Source organism: Anser brachyrhynchus (genome assembly GCF_964034855.1).
Source record: "Anser brachyrhynchus genome assembly, chromosome: 1".
NCBI lineage: Eukaryota > Metazoa > Chordata > Aves > Anseriformes > Anatidae > Anser > Anser brachyrhynchus.
In genome coordinates, this window is record NC_137694.1 from 190,787,950 (window position 1) to 190,804,459 (window position 16,510).

General features: G+C 41.5%; 1 protein-coding gene across 8 annotated transcripts in view; it reads right to left on the bottom strand.

Moving 5' to 3' along the window:
* CDK8 (cyclin dependent kinase 8) overlaps nt 1-16,510 on the bottom strand; it is an 81,066-nt gene that overhangs the window by 48,537 nt on the left and 16,019 nt on the right. For 7 of the 8 annotated variants that reach the window (XM_080576963.1, XM_080576960.1, XM_080576958.1 and 4 more), the window contains 2 exons: nt 13,248-13,323; nt 1,819-1,929 (listed from right to left, as the gene is read on the bottom strand). In XM_080576963.1, the coding sequence (XP_080433089.1) occupies nt 1,819-1,929; nt 13,248-13,323 (187 nt within the window). Of the gene's footprint in view, nt 1-1,818; nt 1,930-13,247; nt 13,324-16,510 lie in introns of those variants that run through there. The other variant, XM_080576962.1, reaches the window with a different exon arrangement.

A 16,510-nucleotide genomic window follows, 5' to 3' on the forward strand; every position in this document is an offset into this window, starting at 1 on the left:
TAGGTACCTGACTGCTCAACCTCCTTGGAAGCTGCCATCCCACAGGCAATTCTTAGCCTCACGTAGTGCCCACAAAGATGTGAAAAAGGAAAGCTGCACATATGGAAATATAGATGGCTCTCCCAGACCTTTCTATTCCTGCTCTAAGGCACTGGGCCCTTTCCCCAGCCTTGCTAGGGAGCTGCTGCAGTGGTGGTGCTCAGCACCAGAGAACTGAGCCCACGACCAGCTCTCCCAGGCACTGACACAGCACAACCATGTTGCCTACATCACTCTCAGCCAGCTACAGGTAGCTACAGCCAAGTACAGCTACAACCAGAAACAGGTACAGCTGAGCAGCTCCCACATTTACACACAAGTGTGCATGCCAACGAAGATGAAAAGTGGCGGCTGTTCTTAAGTTACTGATATATAAGCCAGTGTTTCATTAACAGGAGTGCTTCTACAGAGATTTTGGCCAAGTATGAAGCAATGCAGAAATTTCAAAATGCAAGCAATGACATATCACTACTAGGCATATCATCCTAACACAAGAGCCTTGCAGCATATTTTGGAATTAAAAAATAATTCATGTGATCCTAATCTTCTCTAACTTAACATATAAATATGGGAGGGAGCAGTGAGAAGAATAACATGCTTGGTTTTTCTGCACTTGAAAAACCAAACCACTTCCTCAAAATTTTATTTATTTTTCTAAATCAACCTTTAGAAAATGTCAACATTTCAGCTGTGTGATAATTTTGTTCCAATTTTATTTTGGGAATAAAAACTCAACATAACTAGTAAGAACATCCAAGACATTTAACTTAACTCAAACCAAATACCTGAATGAATCCCAACTTCAAGTAATAGAATTTTCAAAAGAAACTAGTTTTAATTTGATTCGTACACCTTAGCTGTCTGTCCAACCTCCATGCAGAGGAGAAACCAACTCATGATTTGTAATGCATGAGTCTTACACAAACACATACCTCAAGAACTCCATTTCATTTCAAATTGCCTCTGTTGTACCCTTTAATCTGAATCATCTTAATATCTTTCAAAGTTAATATTCTACTGTTTGTTCCACTGAAAGTAATGCTCAGAAGGAGTATCAAATTTAATTCTGATAAACACAAACACCTTTCTTTTTCAGGAAAGTAGAGGTTACATGGGATTTTGCATTCTTTACAATGCTGCTTTAATTTTTTAAGCATTTTAAATGGATGTTGAGGTTACAAATACGAAAGTTAACAGAGGAAAAGGGTACATATCTTAAAACAAATTTACTTGGCCTCCAACATGTTTATAGTTTAAAGCTGTATCTTGTAATTAGGAATGAACAGCCTTCCTCACAAATACATGAAATTTCAGAAAGTGAGTTGAAAAACAAGTTCTTTCCACTGGAACACATGAATGAAATTTCAATTATATTCAGTGGCATTACACTCACTTCATTTATTCACTGATGACATGCAGTGTAAGCAAAGTTCCAGACTACCCTATTCAGCCAATATGTTTGCAATTTTTCAAAGGCAATCCACCTGCATAACCAATTACATTCTCCCCACACGCTTTATTTTAGCTGTAGTGAAGGGTTATATCCGCATTTAACTAGATTTTTAGCTACCAAGTGCTGAATGCAGATTTTATCTTCTGTAAGAGGTCACAGGTTAACTGCGTTGTGTGCTTGCCTAACATTTTCCATTGCTTTTCCTTCAGTACTGAAAGAGTTTCAAAAAAAAAACATTCTGGATGAAAAACTATACTGTCTTTCCTGACCTTGTCTCTTTTCTGTAAATAAAACTATGCCTGTTATCGACAAATAATTCACCTTACCCAGAGGTCATGCTCAGCGTAGTCAAAGAGAAGCCACACCTTCCTGTCAGCATGAGAAAGAAACACTTTTTGCAGAGAAATGACATTTGGATGCTTGAGCTCCCGCAGCAACTGCAAAATAAAGAAAGTCCACAATTATATCCACACATCCAGAGCTGTGGAAGAGCTGAAAGATGAATACTTTAATAGTATTTGCTACATATTATACAATACAAATATGCTAAGTTGAAATTTGCAAGACACAAAAGACAGCATTTTTTTTAAATGACAGACCCAGTCACTGGTTTTAAAACCAAAGCTGAAAGCAAGTCATAACCCCCTTAGGGCATTCACTTCCCATTTATTTCCTAAAAGTTTCAGGCTCAATAAACCTCGCTATTTGCAGGATCGAGACAACTCCATAAACAGCCAGCTGTGGCATCTGCCCTTTCCTACAGGCTCTAATCTCTGATAAAGCCATTTTGGGGCACCAGTTTTCTCCTGGCTCCCAATTATCTTGGAAAACCTGCATTTTGGATGCAGTCATTCAAGGCTCAATTGGATGACTCATGTAGAACGTGTCAATGCGGTCAGCTAAATGAAGATGTGCTTCTTCAGACAGAGCCAGCTGCTCTGAAAGGTCAACGGCACCAAGTGAAGAAGGTCCCAGCTCCCTCCCACAACGTACACCAGTTCTGGCACTTCCAGAAGCCGTCGGTGAAACAGCTCAGCACTTCAGGAGAAAACTAACCCAGACACACAAAGGCGATAATTTGCTGCTGAGTTCCTGTGCTGCAGTGACTCACGGCACTACCAGCTGACCCGGCAGCAGCAGAGGGACACAACACAGCTCCAAGCAAGAACTTTTCTGCACCGGCGAGCCATTAAATCAGCTCAGCAGCCTCAGAAACTGTAGATTTAATCATCACCAAAAGGAAAACGTAACGGGCATCGCACAAGAACTGAATGCAGACTGAACGAGTATTCGAGCTCTCCTGTTCATCTCACAATTTCATTGTACAGACACGGTTGCTAAAAAAAGAGAATAGTTTGCTGAGATACTTCTAAAGGCTTTTTTCAAGAGTGGATACCCACAACCACAAGAACTGTTTGCCAGCTCGGGGACGGCAAATGGAACGGTTAGGTCTACCAGAAGTTACAACGTTTTTAACAAAAGCAATGGCTAGCTTTTTTTAAAAAAAGCCAAGGACAATTCAAACTAGTATTTGAATATAAAATAGAAAAGTAGTATGTTGAGATTGAATCTAATATAAGATACAGAATTATCCTGTTGCACAGAGGGAACAAGGTAACAAGTTCCTTTCCACTGATACCTTAGTCACACATGCTAACATTTTAGCTGCTACCGAGACAGTAAAAATATGTAGTTTGCATATGCTCGTGTCCTCCTTTTCCGTTTCATCTGAGGCAGATTCCCACTCCTACTCACTGACCAGAGGCTTCAGCGTGGTATTTCTTGAGCAAGTAAGAGTACTGAGTTCCGCGCAGATTTATCTCAAGTATGAGATAAAACAAAGAGAATGGAGATGAGGAAACATCAGAGATCAGTACAGAAGGCAATAGTTTCAGCATGTTTAACTTTTTATCTTAAGATTTTTTTTAATTATGTAGAGGAATTTCAAGGCATGATCCGAAAGAACAAGTGTAGAATTCTGTAAATACCTGTAATTCCTACCATGGATGAGTATAAAAATAAACTAGAAATACTATTTGCAGTTTTTTGTTAACTGCAGGTGGGAGGCATGGGTGGTGGGTTTACCCCAGCTAGCAGCTAAGCCCCAGAAGAGTGGGGGAAAAATGAGGAAGAGTACAAGTGAGAAAACTTTTGGGTTAAGACAGATCAATAAGTGAAGGAATGATGAAAAGTAAAGCAAAAGCAACCACTCACAACCTCCCCTAAACAGACTGATGTGCATACAGTCTCCCAGCAGTGGCCATCTCCCTCATATCCCTTGTTCCTCAGTTTTTACTGCTGAGCAGGATGTTACAGGGCATAAAATATCCCTGCCTGTCAGTCTGGCTCAGCTGTCCCTGGTGTGTCCCCTCCCAGCCTCTTGCCCACCCTCAGCCTACTCACTGCAGGGGCAAAGAAAAAAAAGCAAGCCTTGATGCTATACAAGTGCAGTCAACACCGTGGTGTGTTACCAAACACTATTTTAGTCACAAATCCAAAACATACCACCGCACTGGCTGCTAGGAAGAAATTAACTCCATCTCAGGCAGACTTAGTGCAGCAGAGACCAAAGGCAGAAGCCAGCCTCTTAGCAGGGGACGATGTTATAAAATCATAGAATCGTTTAGGTTAGAAAAGACCTTTAAGATCAAGTCCACTCCCTAGAGCCAAAAGGACTGCTTGTAGATTCAGTATAAATTCACAGTGCTAGCTCAAATCTACGTCAAACATTCCGTGACAGTGCAGCAACTACGTGTCCCAAACTAAAATTTTAGCATATTTTCTGTGCTTTGATGACACACCTGTACCAGCACTCCAATTCCTTTATACCCAGATACAGACTGCTCCTCACCTCAGTAAAAGAGGAAGACAATAGTCATGGCTCCAGAAAATAAGCGTAGCCCCCCTTTCACCCTTTTCTGTCCCATTTCAAGACCACCCTACTCCTTGTTCCCTGTGTAGCAGGTATTTCCCACTTTAAAAACCCAATTTCCTCACATCAAACCAAATGTGATATGATGGTTCCTTTTGCAGCCCAGTGTTTTAAGTGTTCTGGCCTTTGTTATTGCCACTGGTATCAGCTGTTTGTTATGATTCATGCATCTGTGTCCTCAGTTTATCATTTCTGCTGTTTTTTTACCTTTGTCTTTTATGCTGAATAGCTGTAAGCTACATATTCTTCAAGCCTGCTTTAAAAACTGATGTGTTTGGTCAAAGCTAAACGGCCACACGCATCCCAGTGAAGAGGACGGCTAATATACATCAGCAAAACCATCGGAATAAGGAAATGATTGCTGCAATGATGACAGATGATCCCTGAGTCACTGTCTTGGAAAGGCTGAAGCGCTCCAGGACAGAGGCAACACGGAGCAATAAACACAAATGCTGTCTGCAGGACAGAAAGAGCTCATGCAGATAACATCATGTGGGCTGTAAACAACACTTCCAGCAACCTCACCCTCCAAACACAGGCCTCTCCAGCCCACATGCCACGTGCCTTTCCTACCAGATGACTCTCCTCGTGTCCAGCAGCTGACAGAGCTCACTGAAGAAAAAGCAGACTGCAAGAAACGGCACGCCACCAGAGAGGTGCCTGCTCATGACAAAGGCCGCTTCTTGGCCTAGTGACTCTGGTACCTTCTTCTCTACCCTAGTTCGGTTCTACAGAACACAAGGAGAAAGAAAAATTGTCCACCTGGCCCTCAGCAAATTACTGTCCTTTTCATCTGCATTTCACATGATGATTCGAGATAATTTCCACAGACAAAAAGGTTTCCCTTGAATACGGTAGGGAGACCTAGTTCACCTTCGAGAAATACAGATATACAACTGATGATGCTGCTGATACATCTGGTTTGACCTGAGCGTCAAACCCCATGTTGCTCCCATCTAGGCTTTCCCATGTTTTCATAAACATTGCTCAAGACACTGCAAAGGAACCAGCATCCCTACATGCCCAGGGCTTGGGCCTGCACTACGATTCCTCTCTCCCCCTTTCCAAATGCAGAAATACTCATTCCACACCCATGGGGCAGCTGAGGGGCAATAACTGGAAGTGCCCTGAAAACACATTAAATTGTTGAACTGCTTCATGGACAAGGGCAAACACAGGTAAGATGGGACACTATTAAATAATCAATGGTTGCATTAACACAACCTGGCAAGCTACCACACTATCATCGCAAACCTCTTCTTGCTCAGGGACACTACGGTAACTACCTTCTATCAAATACGAGCTGAACTCAGCACGAGTCTCCATGACCGTGGAGACCTCCTTTCACTGGTGACATTCACACATTTGCAGCACAGCTCGCCATCACTACAGACACCTCTCATGAGCCAGGAGACTGTACTGAATGAGTGCGTTCTTTCCAGAAGTGAGAATTTCTAGCTTTACTGCCAATGCCATTCCACCTCCACTTGTGATGCTTGCTACTATACGTGGTAAATTGCTCAGTGTTGCAATACTGCCATGGCTACTTGCATAAACAAGTACAGGTTCTCTCAAGGCCCTTCTCAGGGCTTGAGGTAGGTTGAGATAAGGTTAGATAAGGTCACTCCTTGCACTCACTGCCTTCCTGTAAGAGCTACACACCACTTTTCCCCTAAAGCAGAGGGCAATGAGAAAGCTGGCTAGACATAAAGCAGCATGCAAATATCAATCGAAACATTCAGTTAAGCAAAAATCACTACGGTGTCATCTTGCCAGTTTGATGGCATAAATTGAAAATCCAATCATCTCATGCCTCAAAAAGGCTCAGTCCCACTAACTGACCAAGCAAATTGTACATTTGTAGTCACGCCACAACTTAAGATGTAAACAGACGAAAAGGGGCTGGAAGAAAAAACAGACTGCGAGTCACTGAGAAAGATAGGTAATTTTCAGACCAGGATAGCACTAAAATTTTGTCGTTCTGTACCAGATAAAAAAAAGTGGAACAACTGCTAGAATAGATGAGTACAAGCTTACTAAGACATCACCTGAAATACTACACACAATTCCAGCCAATTCAGGGAAGATGAATTCCAACTACAACAGGGCAAAGGAAGCCCAAGCCTACAGGCTCTGTTCTCCTGCCTACAGCAGGACAGGAAACAAACAACCAAAATCTTTATAGCCTGCAAAAAAGAAAGACAGAGAAAGAAGAACTCTCAAAAAAAAAAAAACACACTAAGAGCAGCTATTCTAACAGACAGTACTATCACAAGTATGTATGAATCTGAAGTCATGAATAATTTTGGCTTAATAATATTTGCAGACTGGAATGAGACCATCTCCCTACAGATTTTTTTTCCTTACAAGCCTAAGTTCTACTCTGCTAAATATCTGAAGGTGTACTTGCCTTGTCTGAAGGAGTAAAATATGACAACTCCAGAAGTATTATCTAATTCTATATTCCTTAAGTAAATCTTTTTAAAAGTTTACATTGTTATTCCTAGTTTCCTATCAAAAACGTGCCTTTACTCAAGTATTTTAAAGTTTCAATTCCAACTCTAAAAACAAATTAATTACACAGGTTAAATCCCACACTGGCTTAGCTGCTATCCATTAGATTCCAGATCTTATTTTCAATGTAAATACAATTTTCATTTTATACTCCCATAAGTCAGATATTCCACGGTACTAAAAAAGAACAAAAAAAACGCTGAAAAAACATGCTGTTTTCCTTTCAAAATTGTTCAAATGAAAGCTTACAAAGGCAATGTAACAGAAAAAGTCATAATGCTGCTCACTCTGAATTTATTATGAAGCTGACAATACATTTTTCAAACTCCAGTTCTTCAGACTTACAACTGTGAAATTGTTGATTTATTTTATCCTTTTGTTTTTCGTTTTTCAGATCCTAAATTTTCAAGTCCTAAAAAGAAGCCTGACAACACAAAATGTCAAGAGAAAAAACACACAACTCTAATTTGACTTTTGTGGTTTCCAAAAGAAGTGAGTCTTACATGATCGCACAGACGTCAGTATTTATTAGGATCTCAAGTTCAAGCATATTCAAATTATTAGAAGTTACTGAGATGTTCCTGAAGGTTCTCTGAACGTAAGGAGGTGGATGAAGAATCCTGCTGACGTGAGCACTGTCAAGCTCTGCAGATTTTGATGTTCACAGAAACTATTACAATTCCTAAGGCATACAATTTCTCTCATTTATTCAATATTTTCATTCCACTTTAACAGAACTAAACCTACTACTACCCTCCCTTTATACAAAATGTTTCAAGAATGCTGTTTGCATATATACCATACTACTATTAAAGCATTTGAGAGTTGTTAGTCTGGCCACACGGAGTCACATTTAATGTCTGTATTCCTCAGTACCTTGCTGCTTCTCACCACATGGAAGGCTTGCCAAGAAAACCAGTACCTCTCTTCTAACACGAGGACTGTACTCACCTAAGTAATTTCTGTATTTTGTCTTGCAGGAGAGTGCTTCCACTGCTAATGTGGAAGGAACAGGACAGCCACCCATACATAAAGTGAGGAACCTGCACCCACAAATTGTTCCTCATTGCATATCACAAAACCACAGCAGAGGCCATCTCGCTGCAGCATGGGTCCTTGCTCTGAACATGATCTACTCAGAGCAGGCCTGGGTCACACGTTGTCAGCACTCAGACAAGAAATGTGAGGTGCAGCATCTCTTCCACCCACTGGGACAATCGCTTGGTCCTTTCCCAGGGGAAGATGATTAGGAGGGTGAATCCTGGAGTCATTAGGTTTCACCTTCTGCCTCGTGGGGTCCCTCCAATCACTGTGTGCTGCTTCACAGACCTTGGTCTAGCTCAGACTGACTCTAGAAAAAGCCCCTAAGCCCTTCTTCCATCCCCACACTGGCAGAGGGGAAGAGGCCTGAGGTATGCAGCACCACGTTCCTTGTCACCCAGGAGGCCAGTTGTGTGAGGAGGACCAACCCGTGCAGCAGCCTCCACTGAGGTCAACTCTGTGAAGGCCACTAACTAAATGGCTCCTGGGCTCCCTTCTCACCCACCTGGGGCACAGGACATCTGCTTTATCTGTCTGTTTTACTTCTCTGCCGCCTTCCAACACAGGAGCTGAAGGACAGGGTGACAAAGCAGCTGTGGACACGAGCAGGACGGCTGCAGAGGGTCTGTTTTTCAGGTAAGGGCTGTACTGGGCCCTGAGCCTCCTGCCTTGGGGAAAGAAAACAGCTTTCCTTTTGTCAACACTCCCATGTGAACAACAATTTGCAAGCTCCCATTCTACCCAAACCACCCCTGCACGTTCCTACCACTTCCCGTGAGTCACTTTGAGCCACAGCACAACTCAAGGATGGTTCAATTCGGCTTGCTCACACAACAGAAAACTAACAACACTTAATTTTCCACTGGGTCCAGATGAAGGAACTTATCCTGCAGCCACATTACTAACAGATCCACCACTACGAGTACCACCTTTTGTGATAACAGCCTGCATTTGTTTTAACACAACACCACAAAATCCCAAGAACACTCAAATGCCTCCAAGGCAGACCTAAAGAATGGAAACAAAGAAGCCAGCTAGTTATTGTTCTGTAATTTTCTGTCCCAGATCCACCAGTCTCGAGGCTGTTCTGACTTGTAAAAGCTGGCTGTGGTGCTCTAAGGACAACAGGCAGTCAGGAAAGAGCACAGCATCCTCCATCCCAGCTCTGCTTTGTCCCATTCAGCACTCCTATCACTGAAAATGTCTGCCACTAAACAAATATTCTCTTCAGACCCCAGTCATAAACCAGTATTATCATATAAAAATACTACGTGGTGTTTTTACATGCTAACAACCGTTTTGGGAGTACTTCCATCAACCAAACCATGAGGTAAAAAAGCAAAACAAGTCCTGCAAAAAGATGAAAAAACTCACACCTCACAAACAAAGAAAGTGTAGGCAACTGAAGTATTTGCCAACCTGCTAAAATGGAATTAAAAATGCTGACCAACAAAAAATAAATAGTAAATGTCAAAGCTCTCGAACACACTTCACTGGTAACAGGTTATGTGTTTGGACAGTGCATAATGTTCTGTGAATATCCTAAGCGATCCTTTATCCCAAATGGGTCACGTACCTCCATAAGAGAAGTGCTAGAAAGTAATTTGATTTGTGGATGAAAGGCTCCACATGAGCCAGCAGCGCGTGCCTGCAGCCCAGAAGGCCAGCTGCGTCCTGGGCTGCACCGACAGAGGGGTGGGCAGCGGGTGGAGGGAGGGGATTGTGCCCCTCTGCTCTGCCCTTGTGAGGCCCCACCTGGAGTGATGCGTCCAGGGCTGGGGGCCCCAGCACAGGAAGGACGTGGGGCTGTTAGAGCGGGTCCAGAGGAGGGCCATCTGCACATAAACAGTCTGACACCAGGTCTTGAGGAAAGCTGGTGTCAGTTACCACAGAGGAGATCCAGAACAGTTGAGCAAAGCCCAGAATGGATGGAGAGCAGCCCTGAGGAGAAAAGCCTGGGGGTGTTCGTACATGAAAAGCTCAACATGAGCTGGCAATGTGCGCTTGCAGCCCAGAAAGCCACCTGTACCCTGGGCTGCACCAAAAGCAGCATGGCCAGCGGGGTGAGGGAGGGGATTCACCCCCTCTGCTCTTGTGAGACCCCACCTGGAGCCCTGCGTTCAGATCTGGGGCCCCCAGCACAAGAAGGGCATGGGAATAAGTATAAGAGCGAGTCCAGAGGAGGGCTACGAAGATTATCAGACGGCTGGAGCCCCTCTCCTATGAGGACAGGCTGAGAGAGCTGGGGATGTTCAGCGTGAAGAAGAGAAGGCTCCGGGGAGACCTTGTTGCAACCTTTCAGTTCTTAAAGGGGACTTATAAAAAAGATGAAGAAGGGTTCTTTACTCAGGTAGATAATGATACAACAAAGGAGAGGTCTTAAACTAAAAGAGGATAGATTTACACTAGACATTAGGAGGAGATTGGTATGGTGAGCATGCAGCTTTTAGTGCCCGCTTAATTCTTGAAAGTGAGGGCACGTATCATAGAAAAGGTATCAGGAAGCCCAGGCAGCATGCACTTCTACAGAGAACAAGAGCAGACAAACGTTCAGCTAAAAGTCTCTGGGTGAGGCAGGATTCACAAATGCTTAATATGGTGGATGAATGGGGGAAGATAAGGAAGGCTATGGAACTACTACTACCTTAACATTAAAGACACTCAATTAGCATAATCAGAAAAAAATCTAACAACTAGTTTAAGTAAAAGCATTAAAAAACCCTCTTATTTAAACAGAATAAGTAAGGAGCCAGGTTCGTGAACATAAAGGTCTAAATTCTCAGGCTGCAGCCAGTACTAAATTGCAAGAGCTTTATATACCTGTAGAGGTTGAGCTCATCCCATAACCAAGTCAGCCATTTCACCTCATGTCACTGCTCTGGTTCACAGCTCTTTTCACTGCTGTAGCTCAATTATTTTATTTTTCTGAAAATTTGACACTGTCACTTATCAGCCTCTGAAAAGTAGGTCAGGGGCATTTTTAAAGATATAGGTTACTCAACATTCCTGAACTGTAGATAGTCATCATAAAACAAGACAAGATTGTATAGCTGTAAAAACAAGAGTTTCACTTTGATTTTTATCAAACTGCATTCTTGCCAGAAAATCTGGCTAAAACACAAGAACTTCAGCTCTCCTGAGAAACTGAAAGCAATACATCTCACACAATGCAAGTCATCTACCTCTTCTCAATATCACCACACGTAAAAAAAAAAAAGCCTCATCAGGACGGTCTAGACCACATTGTTACGAAGTCTGGTATCCAGTCTTGAATTTTAAGTATTACCACACAAATTTATTATATTTATTAATTAAATGTACAGATTATATTTTACGGTACAACACTGCTGATTAACTCGGTAGCATTTTCATATATACACTACTCATATAATCAATATAAACAATATAGGTATTTCTCTTGGCTAATTGGCTCATCTCTATATGAAGTTCCTGATTTTCTTTACAATATTAAGTCACGGGAATGGAAAAAATACATATATTTAGTGGAATTAAAACAAGAGGAACAATGAATTTTGGGAGAAATATTCTTTCTTACCATCAGAAAACAGCATCACAAGAACAGTAAGGAAAAAAATCAAACACTAAAATCCATGGTTAATAATTTAACTGCAGGAGAACTCAGCCACATCAGCAGCTGAAGCCTGGAAGCAAAACTGGAAGCAAAGCCAAGAGCAGCAGCTCAAGAAACGCTGTTGCAGTCTACTTCGATTTTCTCTCTCTACAGCTGCTTTTGGGCTCCACTCCACTCTCAGCCCACCTTCGCTGTTCCTTTGGTGCTTTCAGAACATTGCCCTTCTTTCACGTGTACCGCTCTCCCACCCCGGGCTGTGAGTTGTACTGCTGTTCTCTTCAAGGGGTGCAATGCTACAGCTGCAGCAGCTCAGAGCAGGGAGGAAGCTTCCCTGCTTCTTGGCCCTCTTTTATCACTACTGGGGACCCTCCTGCCCTAGAGGAAGGATTACACAGCAGTCCTCAAGCTATGCAAAGAGGCCAAGTCGTTTCTGACTGTCAGCCAAATTAGTAATTCTCTTTTAATAGATACAAATTGAGTGAGGATCTTTCCCAGAGCAAAGAGAGACACCTCCCTAACAAGCTTCTCCTGCCAGCTTCAAGTAGAATAAACTCTTTTAAACTCTTCAGGGAAATCACTGCAAAAAATACAAATAAAATGTTCTCGCGAATCCCCCTGAAATGGTAGCTGACACTTTCCAAAAGCATTCACCCTGAGGAAGTCACAATATTTGGAAAGTTACTGCCAAAATGGCTGGGATATTCCAAATTTAAGGCCCTGTTTTCAGCTCCTTCAGTTCCATGTGGATGTCTATCTAGCATGGCAAAAAGGCTCAGCTTTCAAACACTGCTAAATTACCTTCTCCTGAAGAATATTGTTTCATTTCATTTTTTCACCTCGCTCATTTCAGGGACTAAATTGTTTGAAATCAAAGCCAACTTGAATTCAACAGTGTCTGAAATCCTGATACGCTCTTCAATCAAAAATGAAATTGCAGTAGATCTACTAGTTTTAAATCCTTCAAGACTATGGGTTTGAAACACTTACTCGAACACATGAGTTATGGTTATTTCCTTTCCTAATTCATCAATTTCAGTTGAAACATTTCAAGATAAATAAACCCAAGCACCACCACAAAATAAGAATATACAGCAGTTAACCAGAACCTTCTACATACTGGCTTTACCCATCGAGTTTCAGTTTCTGTGCAAACTTGTCACAAACCACAGCTACTTATTCATGTTTTTCTAACAACATGAAATATAAAAATATAAACCTGAATAATCTAGGAAAACTTATGACTAATATTCATGGGTATATTACAGCCCATGAGGCAATGATGATGCCTGTTTGATTCGAAATCTTCATTTAAATAGAACCCAACACGTTTTAATCATTGAGCCGGTAAGAATTAACCTCTTTAGGAAAATAACTGAAGCACTAATGCAAAAGTCAGATTAAGTAATTTAAACCACTGACTCTAATCATGTTTTTAAACTGCTGCATTTAATCTGTGCTGAGGCAGGCAGTAAATTCTAACTTAAAACCAGTCATTTTAGATAGCAAGCGTAACAGGTGCAAAATCTTCCATGCCATTTGTACTTGTTTTATAGCTCCATAATGAAAATACAGCACCCATAGTAGAGTAACATGATTCAGCCAACAAAAACAGCATGCACTCAAATCAACACTTTTAATAAATCTGTTTGCTAGTAGAAAGAACTTATGTTACTTACTGCTATTTCTCTGCATGCAGACATAGAAATTCCAGTACCTTCTATTTGCTTTAAAGCATAATCTTTATCATCTTTCCTGTGAAAGAAGAAAAGAAGTTTTTTTAAAAAAGTTGCACCGTGAATTTAAAGTGAGCTCTTCATTACCATTCAGCAAACAGTTTCTAATTCATATTCTTCACCTTATTTTCTTTCAACTGTTTACTGATTTAATGTCTGGATACAAGCTGAGCACTAAGCCATAAGCTAACCACACCACCTTGCTAAAGCTAAACACATTCTCACTACTTAAAAATAGTGATTTTGACTTTTTAAAAAGTTACAATCAATCATGTTAGATGTTATAATCAATTTCTTCCATTCCTTTCTTGTGTTACTAAGAAGAAAACAGCACAAACATTTAGTATATACTAGAATAAAGTTTCTCAAAGTCTAGCTAGGGCTACATCTCCCATAAATGCGGAACTCGGATGAGGCAAAAAACTTACCCATATTTTAACAAGCTCTTCAATAACACAAAAGCACTGTCATAGTAGCACCTTTTCTTTCCTCTAGATCACAGAAAATGTCCTAAAATTGTGGTTCTACCAAACTAACCAAACCACCAAGATGAATAACAAGGTACTCATGCAAACCTAAGTATCTAGAGAAATGTTTGTCAGCTTCAATAACATGTAACACTTAAAACCAAAAACCTCTTTTACTTTAACCTTACACCTTGCATTCATTTATTTAAAATGCAAGCCTGTTAGTTATTCTGGCTTCCAGTAGCAAACTCAAGAAGAGACACTAAACCCTTCCTCTTTGCCATCCTCAAAGAGCTCTAACTTAAGACGCACGGTGCTTGTCCTTCTGGTTTTTGGGCAGGCATCCACAGCATTCAGGAAGGACACAGCACTTAACAGCATTGCCTTCAATACTTGGAGCACACATACAGACCCAAATGTTTGGGATATATAAGAACCCTTACTAACTTTTAAGGAATCCTGCTTCCAGCTTCATAGCTGCAAGGAAAATCCCTGCAAAAACAGAGAACACAAACACCCAAAAGAAAAAAAAAAGCCCCAGAGTTAAGCATTTAAAGCACATGCACTTGTTTACTCCAGCTCTCTCTAAACATTTGTAAGGCTTTGAATTGCTCTCCCCTATTCATCACTACATATTCAATCCCTCAAATTATCAGGTCCCGTCCAAGAGATTTTTCATGGGGTTCAAAGACAACCCACTGCTAGCAATAACCGTTCCAAGCAGAAGAGAGGAAGAAGTAGGAGATTAACGGGCAAAATACAAACACAGCTAATGGGGAGGAAAAGTGGAATGAAGCTGCGAGTGGGCGAGAGCAGATTTCGGTAAGAGGGCAATTACATGGAATCAGCAAGATAAAATCGGGGTGAGGGGGGGAATACAAGATCTGAAACGAACAGGGAAAAAAAGAGTAAGGAGGATGAAGACAGAAGACATTAAAAAGCTTCCATTTAATAAAAATAAAACTTAAAAAGTCTTGATACGGAAAAGAAATAGAGCCAATAAAAAAAAACTAGCTGCATGAAGCCTGAGAACAAGAAGTTGTTATTAAGCACATGATTGAACTGTACCTAATGATGACACTGTTGTAGGGATCAAAAGCATACATGGACTCGTAGTTACACGCATTTATGGTAGATTGCTGATTTACAGACCACGAGCAGCTACTGAACATAACAACCTCAACCTGCTCTCCAGCACAGAGACGCTGTGGTGGTGGAAGGTAAAACAATTTTTTAGCTGGAAAAATTTCCCTGTCCTTTTCGATCTCCCTTCGCTGGCAACAGCTCACAACAGTTATCAGATACAAATATGAAGCAAAACGGGTTGGACAAGAGGTTATTCTCATTGCCCTATTTGTTTATACACTCAGGTTTCGAGGTATTTGAGATCCCCACGCCATGGGAAGTGCTGCCACGCCACTGCTACTAGTACGAGCACTACCAGAGTCAAAACGTGGAGCAAAACTGGTGTGACTAGAGGTTACGCAGTGACCTGCTTGCTTGCCTGTTTTGATTTTGTGGGGTTTGAAGAACTCAGTACAGAAAGAAGTGCTGTCATACGACTGGTATCATTACGAGCATTTCAGGTAACAGTGACTACAGTTAAGGCTGCCTCCCATTTACGATCGTAAAATTCTATTTTTAGCCGATACAATTTTTGCCAAATTAGAAGTTTGGATTCAAATTTTCCATAGCAGATGGCAGACTTTCTCTGGGAATTCTTAGTAAAAAAATACTTCAGCTGTTTCCTAGAACAAAACTGGAAGAAAACACTCATTTGTGCATGTTGAGTCTTTTACAACCATCACTTCAACACTGAAGTTTGACAGGGGGGTTAAGAACGAACCACTTTTCTCCTTACAAGAGGATCCTCACACTGGATGAAAAAAGTCTGTGAGGAAAATTAATTCCTCACATGGAAAGGCAGCTACAGATCTGAGATCCAGAGATGCTGCGTCCAGCCATGCTCTACCCTGACAGCCACCCGTGGCTGCCTGGAGTTAACCACTTGCTAATTTGCTCTTCCCACGTGCCAGGTTGCTGCGCTCCTGTACTCACAGCAAGCAGTCTCTGCCCTGCTCTCCACCTACTCAACCGTTGTAGAGGAAACATAACCATGGGATTAAAAAAAGGAACTGAAGTTTAGGGGTAAGGCACGTTTTAATCACTGCACTCTCCTCCAGAACCTGAAAAAATAACGAAAGACGTAGGACTTGAGTTCTCTAGATGATGCACATGTAGTTGAGCTACAAAACAACCAACCAACCCTTAATCCTCTAACGTGGTATACGCTGAGACCAGCGACCTGCTATGGTTACCCGTTGCACCATCAGTATCAGCTATTCCATTCATCCAAGGACAAACCCCCAAATTCTGTTAAAGCAAGCTAAGTTTTATTTACATAAACTTACTATAATTCCTTGGAGCCACGGGAATTGGGGGAATAGTTTTTCAACGGAGGGATGAGAATTTACAAAAGTCAACGAAAGGTCAAAGCGATAAACCTTATTTTAGACAACTTCCAAAATATATTGACCATAGTCTGTTTTTATCATAACACAGCCCGAAAGGCCTCTCTGTGGTTTTGGCTATGGACAATTGCATCCTTTGAAAATCAAGATACGTTCAGAGTGACAAGGCAGGAAACAGAAAAAAATATATATATACTTATAAACATCTTCCAGAGCTAACTAAACTACAGCATAGGCTATTTAGCAGCTTGCATTTTAAGGGCCCAGG